General features: G+C 37.6%; 1 protein-coding gene across 1 annotated transcript in view; it reads right to left on the bottom strand.

Annotated features, from left to right (window-relative positions):
• The window catches only part of DOCK10 (dedicator of cytokinesis 10), a 183,917-nt gene that overhangs the window by 114,867 nt on the left and 57,014 nt on the right, over nucleotides 1–12,036 (bottom strand). Inside the window, exon 3 of the mRNA XM_036913661.2 lies at nucleotides 9,746–9,835. Within this exon, the coding sequence (XP_036769556.2) occupies nucleotides 9,746–9,835 (90 nt within the window). The remainder of the gene's footprint in view (nucleotides 1–9,745; nucleotides 9,836–12,036) is intronic.

Below are 12,036 nucleotides of genomic sequence, written 5' to 3'. Positions count from 1 at the left end.
GTAGGCTAAATATAGGACAATAGCAGATTTTGATAATAATTTTTCCTTTAAATTCTTGAAGTTGCAAATATCTAAAAAAATCAGAAGTCCCTAAACCTCCAGCAAGACCTTCATTAGTGAATTAAGAGCCCCATTCTTCACAATAGAAACAAAAATCATTTATTTACACTAATTTTATTAAGGAAGGATTATGAATTTTTTTTTTAATTTGGAGACATTTTTATAGTCACATGTTTCCCAGTATCTGCCAGTAATTTAAACTGTACATGTAGTGCTGATGTCATATTGAACAGGGTCGTTCTAGAGTGAGAAAAACTACGGCCACCATTCTGAAGTCTAACATCAATGAATGCATTAGAATCTGTTCATTTGCTGCCCAATGATTCATAATCAGAAAACAGCACTCATTTTTACTTAATTTATTTATATATGCAGAAAAGCCCAGAATCATTTATTGAAAGACCTATTCTTATTTCTGGGTAAGTTTCAGTGCACATTTTTCTACATGTGACATTCAACAATCTGCAGAAAGTACAAAGGCATTTGATTAAAAGAGTGGTTTCTTTATCAATGTACCTCATATGCAGTCCAAAATTAAACATAAGGCACATAAATTAATTGTAGCCATAAAAGCAAGAAATGAAATTCTGTGTTTTCTTGACACAAGATGCATTTCAAATCTAGTTAGATATAGTTCTTTCAATTAACGAAAATAGGCAGCACAAAATACATTTGAAATCATGGCCAATCTCCCTCTTCCCATAATTTTCTCTGCTTTGTCTAGGAGCCAATATCATCTTTACTTCTCAACATGATGCAGCTTCTACCTGGAATATTTGTAATTTTCTCTTGAATTAGTTACATGCCGCTTATCTGGGTCCAAATGATGGAAGAGGAAGAAATTTATTTTTTAATGTTATATTCATTTAATTATACTGCTTGTCATGTTTGCAAGGTTTTTCTTCTTAATAAATTAAGCAGTATTTTGTACATCACTTAATAGCCTACTGAACTATTTTTCACTTTGGTGTGCATAGAGTATTCTACCTGAAGAGTTCCATTATTTTTCCTGAGTTTATTCTCAAAACACCTTGTAGGTAAAGGGACAATACACTAACAGCTTGTTTGATAAAATAACCCATCCTACATCTCTTCAGAGTTCAACCCACTGTAATCAGGCTAGCTCAGAGCTTCTGAAACTGCTCTGTTAAGAATCATCATTGACTCTGAACTACCAAATCCAGTGGACCCTTACCTGCACACTTCTTTGATATTTTATACCATTGACTCACTCTTACTATTGACTCTTCTTTGATTCTAAGAAATCAATTTTTTTTTTCTCCCTACCTCCCTGTCCACTCCATCTCCACATGCTATGCAAGGCTCTCTTTACCAGCCCCTTAAGTGGGAGGGTAGCGCAGGGACCTGCCTTTCAGCTCCAGCCCTGCCCTCATGGCATTCCTGGACAAGGTCTTCCAGGCTCAAAGCTTCAACTTTCAAACCCAGGGCACCTGCCCGCTCCTTCCTTCCATGTTGAGATCTGTGTATTCTTGGACATCTCCCTCTGCCTGCTGGCCAGGACATCATCTTATTTGCTTCATCCATCCCTGTTCGAGCAATCTTTCATTTCCTCTAGGCATCTTATTTAAGTCATTGGTACCCTATCTAGCTAAGAGTCCAAGCTGGAAATGTGGGAGTCATCACTATCCTGTCCTTCACTTTCTTTTCAGTCACCACCTCCTATCGATTTCTACATCCCTAGCTCTTTACTGTCCCCACAATCATGCTGCCATATCAGTACAGGTTGTTAACCCAGCTGGGCCACTGAAGTGGGCTCTTATCTGTCCAACTTCTCTTCAGTCTTACTCATCCCCCAAAGCCAACCAACCCATTGTCTGGTGTGCCTTTGGTTATATTTTTCTAACATGTGAACCTGACCTTGCTTCTCTATTTTATGGTAATACTCGAGGGTAATTGTCATGTTGTACTGCAAAAGTCTGATCACAAGTCTGTTACTGCCTGCCTGATGGGGTGCTCCTTGCAGGCAGGGGCTGTGTTACATCCACTGGGTACCAATAGTTAAGTAAGTGATAAATGTTGTTGAATAATAAGCCCAGTTCAATCTTCCACGTGGGGACAGGTCCTTTATTGCATACACTTTGTATGTGACCCATAGTCCAGTATAAGTCAATGGGAGAGGAACTTTCAGTGTAAAGAATTTAGCTCTCTGTAAAGATAGGGTAGTTAATTCCACTCAGGGTATATCTAAAAGAGCAGCTTGTTAAAGCCAATGAATTCACATTTACCTCAAAGACAGGGAAAAAAATAATCTGGTAACTAGCTAGGGGGTTGAGAGGAGAAAATTAAGGGCCAAAAACAGTGTTACTCTGACCTTTGTGATCATTATGATGAACTTCAAACTTTGAAGTTACCCATTTGTACTTACAATTTGCTGTGTGAGGATAAGTGCCTATAACTGCTATCGCTGGGGTATATCTAGGATCATGTCCTAGTTGTGCAAGAGGTTAACTCCCTCGACATTTTCATTACTATTGATAAGGACTAAGAATAATGGAGTGCATGAAAAGAAAGAAACAATTTTTTTGATCTTTTGGAGGTTTTAATATTACTTTCTCTTCATCACCATCTGTCTTAATGAAGTGCCTGTCAGGGCTCACCTAATAGCTGGCTCTGTTTCACGGGAGCTGCCCTGTGCGCAAGTTCTTGATGATCTTCCATCAGATTTACATCAGTATGCCTCAAAGATGTTTCTCAAGACAACTGGGGGGGAAGTGGACAGAATTTCTCCATGGCCAAATGACTCTGGGAAATATTTCATCATATTCCCTGCTAAGACTGTCCCAGTGGGTATGAGCAGGTTAAGGAGTTTGGGAGCGAGAGGGAGAGAGAAAGGGTGTCTGTGTCTGTGTGAAATTGGTGTCTCCTCTGATCTCAACCATTTGTTCTGTTGGCTTTTAGTGTGAATTTTCTATGGCAGCCTAGAGATTACAACATTTATTTTGTCTGATTTGTATTTCTCAGTCAGTCACGGGTCCTGTTTTGTGTGTGTGTATGTGTATGTGTGTGTGTGTGTGTGTGTGTGTGTGTGTGTAGAATTCCACTATTTCTGGTCTGGAATCCCTGCTCAAAATCTGAACCTTTTCTTGTCCCAGTAACCTAGTACTCTCTGAGTGAGGACATTACAGAATCATTATGTGTTTGTGGGTGTGTACAAATACATACAAGACATAGATAGATAACTGCTTCTGTTCTTTTAATGTTTCCATAACTCTCAAGTCTCCAAGTGTCCTATTTCTTGACCAAAATGAGATTTGGATTAAGTTTGTGACTCCCCCTCCCTGTTTTTCTACTCCTGCAGCAACTCGGTTACCAGAAATGTCAGGGGGCTTTTGTTGACAGAGTAACTTGCTGCTATAGTCCTTTGTCAGTATTTCTTTCAGCCATTCAGCCGAAGTGGTCCCTGGACCCTGGCTCCCTGTTGGGCCACTGGATCATTCTCAATTCTCTGCTCTCATCTTCTTTGTTAAGAGAGACCAAAGTAAGAGCTTAGTGTTAATTAGAGTTTTGAGCTGCTGGCTTTATATTATCCTTTCGTGCATATTAAAATGAAAACTTTGCTATAGAAATTTTGCTTAAGAAGTCTGCATCCTATTTATAGATCCCTTTAATTGCTCCCCCAAGCCCTCAGAGGAAGGGAGTGGTGCTTGTTTTAAAAAGGAAAATTTTTCTTTTTTAAAGGTTGTAGATGTTGATTTTAAGCCACTTATTAGGATCAGATAAAGACACTGCTCCCCACTTGTTATTTCCCAAGTCTTTTCATAGCATTGCTATAATTACTTTTAGAAACAGCATTGGGATTATTAAGATCCCTATTTAAAGATGGAAAACTGAGGCAGAAAAGTTAATGCTTGTCAAAATGAAGAATATCGTCCCTTATGAACAGTGGAAATATCCTCTTAAGGTCTGGATTTTAAGTGCATGTTTAAAGAATTTCTCAAAGGGCCAGAGGTAGCAAAGTGGGTAAGAGCTTGGAGCATGGAGTCAGAGAGATCAGGACCTTAATTCTGGCTCTGTGTGAATTTGGAAAAATTAGTTAATCATTCAGAACCTGCTTTCTAGGCTGTCAAATGAGGTAGCAATACTTATAATACAAAGTGCTCAGAGATACACATATATGTATAATACTGCTCAACTATGGCTTGATGTTAATAAATGTAACCGTGAAAGCCTAAGGTGGATGTGAAATAAGCCTATACTCTTATGTGGGAACTATTTAACCTTACATTTAATAGACAGAGAAGAGAATCGATAGCAGGTAATACAGAAAAGGGAGAGATAAAATATGAAGTCATTCAAAATTAAAAAAAGAAAAGAATGCCTACAGTCTTTCACCAGAGGCTGAGAGATGTCCAAGTAGAGTGAAATGAGAGATGATTTAAAATTAGTATTGAACTGGCTGTGTTTCAATTAGATTCATGCTAGTTTGTTGCCTAGCAACCATGGTGTTTATCACCCCATGGGGAACCACAGGGCAATTTGGCACAGTGTGGACCAAAAAGGTTGCTTAGGACAGTGCAGCCACCACTGGAAGAAAAACACGTGCTTCTACAAAACCCTACAAACGTCAGTGAGTTTGTTACGGCGCTGGCTTAATCTGGCTTCAAAAATCCAGCCAGAGTTTCTCAAAATGTGCGTAACACATCAGAGTTACCTGGATAAAGCTAGAGTGGGTTATTAGGACGAAGCCTGAGAGACGTTTTCCTTCCAGAGGGCAGCTACAGCCAAGCACCACACCTGCACGTAGCATCATGGTTAAGAGGCCAGGGACGAGTTGGCCTGGGTTGGGGTGATAGATCCTTCTCTTCCTAGTTGTATGATGCAGGACACACTGCTTTAATCTTTCTATGAATGTTTTCTCATCATGAAAAGATGATGATGACAGTGACGAAGGCTGTGTTTGTAATTACTGCAAGTAGAGGCTTAGAATCATATCTGGCACAAAGTACGCAGTCAGTAACGGCTGGCTGCGGGTAACCATTGGGGTCAAGACTTCTGCCATCAGAATTCTCTGGGGGTGCTTTTCAGTCTTAACGGGCTCTCTGATGACCCTTTCTTTTTATATACTGGCTCCAGACCTGCCTATTCATGCTCCACTATCATGGCGTGATCTTTGTAACTGGAGTTTCTCTTCTTGCCGTCCTGCAGGCAAAGGTTTCACTTTATTTTCATCCTTAAAACCAAGCACAAGGAGTTTCCACAGGATTTTCACTTCTGTTGATACAAAAAAATTAGCAGGAAATAAAATCCAGTAGTTTGTTCCAGAGTTCCTCCTCTACTTTCTTTTCTTTTTTTTTCCTTTTTTTTCTGTTTAAGATCCACCCAGTTGGGAAAAATACATGAAAGATTCATTCATGTGGCCCAGTCTATGCTCAGTCCTGAGATTTGCAACATAGAAGTTTGGCTGGTACCTGGGATCTAAGATAAAAGGAGTTGTACTTGACTTCTCCCAGGGGCAGTTCTTAGGAGAAAGGAGAACCTGAGGGTGGAGGTGAGAAAAGGGGGAATAACTCCGGGATGCAAGCAATGGAAAGGGAATTCAGGTAGCAACAAAGGTGAAGATGAGACATTTCTTCCCAGGACACACAGGCCGCTCCTCCGAAGCTGACATCCTCAGAGAACTACAGACATAAGGGGATCAATCTGGCCGTGGGAAGTTGTGGTGCAGAAGCTCATGAAAGCACAAACAAAACCAAAGGCCTCTCAGAAGCCCAGACTATCCTTAGGAGGCTCCAGTGCTGTTCTAGCTGCTTTTCGAGCCATCCTGAGGAAGTAGCTAAACTAGACACTTGGTTGGATCCAGAGGTTGGGGGTGGAGTTTAGGATTTGAGAGGACAAGACCCACCACCCCAAAGGCACCCAGGGCAATAAGGTGCTAAGAGCCCAGAGCTAGAGCAGCCTGGCAGCCAAATCCACAGCCTGGAGAGCCTCAGGTGCTGGCGACCCACACCGGAGAGCGAGAGTCTCTGGTTCTCCGCAGGGCGATTTCCACAGCTTAAAGGAGACTGGTGAAAACCTGGGAACACGCGAATGCCCTCTACACCCAGAAAGAGGCAAAAGGACCATACAATGAAAAGTCCCTCGAACGACGGCAATGTTTATAAATCCAAAGCCGTTAACAGTACAAACGACTAAGAATAGATTAAGTTAGATGAACTTAATTGGTGTCTATGATGGGCAGACAAGCCCAGCAGGTAGAATCAAAATACCTAAGAGATTCTGATGGCTCCATGTGGTATTTTCCTTATCAAACTAAAATACTAACAGTTACAAAGAATCTGATGTAATCTTTAAAGTGACTACTTAATGATTTGAACAACAAAGTTGGGTTTTCACTTCTGGAGACAATTTTAGTAGAGAGAGTTGGTTTACCTCAAATTCTGGCAGCATTTAAAGATATATTCTAATTAATTTTTTCCAAAATAGTTTTTAAGTACAAAATTTCATTTGGAACACCACAACAATACAGAATATATAAAGTGAAAATCAATCTCTACCTTCCCCCTACAATCCCAAACTTGTGATATAAGCAGTGTTCTGAGTTTGATGTGCATTTTAAAATACTTTTTCCAGGCTTATATAAACCTATTTACATATACATTTACAGATTTTATATATTCACTGATATCATATGATATATTCTGCAATTTACTTTTTTCTCTTAACAACATATCATGAGTATCCAAGTTGATAAATTTAAATACATGACATTTTTACTGGCTATATATTATTACAAAATATAGATGTGCCAAAATTTATTCAAACCCACCCTTATCAATTGATATTATAAATTGTACAATGCATCAAAACTCATGCTTACAATTCTATTTTTATGCCCTTGTATTTGTTTTTATAATGCACATGTTACACATTTATATGTCCTACTTAAATACATTTGAATTACATTTCAAAAGGTTATAGACATGTGACCATTATAAACATTGTGTGATAGCATTTATTTCCTTATATCTCCACTACTATTAAATTACACTCATCTTAAAACTTTTTTTCAGATACTACATGCCATTTTTGCTTTAATTTGTATTTCCATGACTACAAGTGAGGCTTTGTGATTTTTTATGCCTCTTGGCCAGTTACATTTCCTCTTTTTCAACTGCCTGCTCATGTTTTTTGCTTATAGTTTCCTGGGTTCTTAATTTATTTCTTTTCAACTTATAGGATTTTGAATTTTGGGAATGAGTGTGTGTTTGTGGCAAAAGACATAATGAGTTGCAAATAATTTATTTGATTTTCTTTTGGCTTTATTTATAGTACTATTCATCAGACAAAAATTTTAAATTTTTATTTGCTTAAATCTGTCCATTTTCCCTAACTTTCCATTTAAAAATGTTTTCTTACATTTTTATGATTTTTGTTTTTAAAATTTTGATTTTTTTCCAGTCATCTGGAATTAATTTTTGTACGTATTATGCGATAGAGTCCTAACTTTATCCCCTTCCAAAATGGATAGCCAAATGCTATTTGTTGAATTTTTCAACCCTCTCCAGAGTATTTGAAGTGCTGTATATTTATCATTTATTAAGTAACCATGTGTACTTGGATCTGTTTCTAGATATTGTTTTATTTCACTGATATGTTTATTTAAGAAGATAGAAAAAGATGTAGAGTGTCCCCATTTTTTTACAGCAAGGATTTATTTCTCCAATACCAAAGGAAAAAAAAAACAACTAGCACTAAACTGCACTCATGAATATAAATGCAAAAATTTGAAATAAAGTTTTATCAATTCTTATGCAGTAGAGTATTATGGTCATAAAAGAACCTGGACAAGGAAGCTTATATGGAAACACAAGTATGGATCCACAGGAGAGCAACCTATTAATTCATTAGAGCTAAATTCAAGTAGAAAAGCTATTATGTATCAGCAGACTGAGACTGAATATGCATTTCATAACAGGATAACCAGTCTTTACAAGCACTGTAAAGAAACCGAGAAAGACCCTTCTCAGACATTTCTTTTATGCTAGAAACTGTCATAAAACACTAAGTTTTATAAAGCATTAAAGATACTAAAGTCCTCTCCCAAAATCAAGGATAAGACAAGATGCCTAATAATACTATTATTGAATATTGTTATAGAAATACTGGATAATAAAAATAAGACAAAATTAACGAAACAATATACTTAATAGAAATGCAGAAATGTTTGTTTGCAAATGATATAGTTAAACACCTAACAGTTAAATAAGAACTTTTAGGACAACAGAATTAATTAAGTAAACTAGACATATACTTGAAAATCAATACCTTTCAGCAATGAACAGTAAGAAAAGGAAAATGGAAATAAATTTAACAACAAAGCTAAAGATATTTATGAAGGAAGTATAATATTTTAGTGAATACACACAGAAGAATTGGCTAAATATTTTCATGAAGAATTCAGTATCATAAACATTTCAAATCCTACTTAACACATATCACTGAAGGACTTTACTTATACAGCTGGTCTCAGTGATTCTGATTTTCTTCTGTAAGAAATGATTTGCCAACTCTTTTTTTTTAAACAGCAATGGCCTATTTTTAACTTCCTCGAAGGTGGCTGCAAATTGTGATGGTACTGATGTTATAGTTATTATTTTTATCATTAAATGTGAAAATGGTATTCTCAGATATCCTGATGTTATCTGAATCTGCACTTTATTCTTTTTTCTACTCCTTAGAAGGTGTTGCAATTCAATGTGAACTTTGGGAAATAAATATGAAAAAAAGGAACTGGAATAAAAATAAACAGGCTGATTGATGATAAAAGCTGATCTGGATTGAATAATACAACATAAAACATGTATGATTATACATGAAACCATAAGATTGTATATCAGTGATACTTCAATAAAGAAGTGTGATTAATCAGATTAGTATTGATATGTACACTAATCAGGCTAGCTTATATTCATACAAGTATGTTTGAGAGCTGAGAAAGGGTTGTGAAATTTAGCTTTAACTAAATCCTAATTGGGATATATTACGTTTTCAAAATTGAAGACTGCATTTACACTTTTCAGGGCAGCATGGTTTGTGCTGGGATAAATTTTATCATTGCATTTCCCTAAAGGAAGGACTGGCATCCTTTATTCATTCAATAAATATCTGCTGAAGTCCCTGGCATGAAGCAGCCCTATAGTCTGTTTTGATGAAGAAGATAAAGAAGCAGTTTGTAGGTCTCTCCTATACCAAGTGAATGCCAGTAGATGCTATACCAATAGTTTTATGAGTGCCTGAAAGCTGTCTACAGTGTCTTACCATTAACAAATTCCATGGTTAGTACTTGAAAGAAATATTTCTCTTAAAACAGAAACCCTGTTTTCCAAAATCCTCACATTGTACTGCCTTTCTTACAGCTCAGTCTGAAAGTAAAATAAAATCACATTTTTCTACTAAGAATATAAAAATATTTCTCAATGTGGGTAATTTTAAATGAAATAAAAACAGAAGGAAAAAAATCCAAAACTTGATTAGTCACCAGATAATGAAAAACAATTAACAGGAAAGTGGAAAGCATCCATAGGAGATGAAGGCGGACAGACATAAACAAATCACAGCATTTGGAATCCTCTATCCAAAAGGAGGGGGTAACAATAATAATAGTAAGTTGTATCGAGCATGAACGAAGCTTTATAAAATAAAGGATTGGAAGCATCACATTTACCTCCTTCACCAGTAAATTTTCTGCTTTGTGCTCTGCGTCTTCAGGCACTGTTGAGTATAAGGTTCGGATATCCCAAGATACGGTGGCGGTCTGAGAAGAACAATGACAAGAAATTAAACCCTCCAACGGAAAAGCGGAGCAGACCACTACCCTGAAATCCAACAGGGAAGGGTTTTAGATCTTAAGCTAAGAGAAGACAGAGGAACTGTAAGTCTCTAGGAGACAATCAGCCTTTGATTATCACTACCAACATTATTATAATTACTGGTTTTACTGTTTTATCTGGGAAGCTTATAATATTATTTCCTTCCCTGCAGAAAACAAAAAGCTGGACATCTGTATATTTGGCCTTGTTTATTTCTGTTAGTATCTTTTTCATTGTTGTTAGTGTTAAAACAAGTTTGAAATGAAGGAGAAAACTTACAAAACCAGCATTACTTTAATCTCTTGAATATCCAGAGGTAAATGGAGCCCTTATAAGAGGGCTGTGTTATGTGTGTGTGTGTGTGTGTGTGTGTGTGTGTGTGTGTGTGGCCAAAATTAGGGGTGGGAGGGAAGAAAGTGTTCAGTAAATCTGAACCTTGAGAAAATAAATCATGTTTTCAGTATCTTTATTTTTGTTAAACAACCAAGTTGAATTTGCAACTTCCATGCTCAACAAATACCTTTCTGTTAAATGAATATATGCAAACTAAAAGTATAAAGTATCTTTTTGAACATCTGAAATGGAACTTCATCAGTTATTTTCTCCTTATATACCTTCAGCTCCATCAGGCTAGGGCGAGAACAGGGTACAATCAGAACTTTCCATCAGCAGCTATACCAGCTCCCTTGGTGGTGACCAGGATTCTGGGATATGCCCTGTCCACATTCATGGTTCCATCAGTTGAGATCTTTTATTTTGCATGTCCCCAAATCCACAAATGACTCACCAGAGCTTCTAAAGCACCAACTAAGGTGGGTTTGAACTATTCTAGATGAAGGGCATTTTTTCTAGACTAATTATGGGAACAGAGGAAAATCTCAAAGCCCCTTCCGAGTGTTGGAGAAGATGTGCAGGGTCGGTTCCCAGGGGATTTAGTCTTCTGAGTTCACAGTTACTGCTATGCCACCCGGGGCAGTGCCGCGCTTTTCCCTCCAGTCCTAGACTTAAATTTTCTTCAGATTCTCCTTTTTCTTCATTCCTGATGTAAACTCCATGAGGGCAAGAGATTGGGTCTGTTTTGTTTACTGCCATCACCTCAGTGCCTGGCTGGGTGCTTACGTCCTTATTCGCTGACTGAATTGAGTGAGCACATGTATATGTGGCTCTGTGTAAGTATGTATGAGTGTGTACGTGGTGTGTGTGATTGGGTGTAGTGTGTCTGTGTCTGGGAGCATGTATGTAGGGGGCGTGCATCTGCGTGTGTGAGCATGTGCATGTTCGCACACGTATGTGTGGGTGTGGTGTATGTGTATGCATCTATGTGCATGTAGGAGCATGGTGTTTGGACATCATGACAGAGGAAGAGTGACACATGAATCTAACACAGAGGATAAAAATTAACAAGAAAACTATGTTCTAGGTGAATCATATAGTAAAATCTATGCTCATCCTAAAACACAGCTCTAGACTGAGCTCCCTTGGGCAGGGCATTTGACTGAAGTTGTGTACACAGGGTTTGGAAGTGCAAGGGGCTGTGGCTATCAGTTCATGCCCAGGGTAGTTATGTACACAAGGAGTATGCTTCCCACAGGGAGTATGACTGGGCCAATTTAGGACTTAGTATTATTTAGATGTTACAATTTTGATTCCTTTTGAATTTCCTCTTTCAAGTTGCTTGCTTTATGTTGTTCACTCTGATAGAAGATAACCAGTCAGTGAACTTTTAATAAAGTTTAGAATAGAAGATTAAATCCATGCCTAAATTGAGCTTTAGGGCGTATTGCTGGATTTCAATTATCTGGGGATAACTTGTTTCCTGTTTGGACAGATAATTCTCAGATACTGGTTTAAGAAGCTTTTCTTTTTTCTTAATGGTAACTTTTAGGAATATGGGCTCAGCTTTCCAGTAATAATAGTCACATGGCTAATTGATCTGTGCTGTCATATAGTAAAGACAGAGCACCAAATAACATAAGCTAATGCTCATAAGCAGTGTATGAAGTTGGGAAGTCATTCAGGTTGGGGTTATGAAAACTAATTATGTGTACAAACATGTGTACAATGGATATGACTGATTCGTGATGACCTTAAAGTATGAAATAATGTCGATTCTTTACTAAATAAGACAACTGGGGCTGAATCACTC

This window comes from Manis pentadactyla, chromosome 6 (assembly GCF_030020395.1).
Source record: "Manis pentadactyla isolate mManPen7 chromosome 6, mManPen7.hap1, whole genome shotgun sequence".
In the NCBI taxonomy this organism is placed as follows: domain Eukaryota; kingdom Metazoa; phylum Chordata; class Mammalia; order Pholidota; family Manidae; genus Manis; species Manis pentadactyla.
Note: the sequence above shows the minus strand (reverse complement) of the source record. Positions and strands in the feature narration are given on the sequence as shown.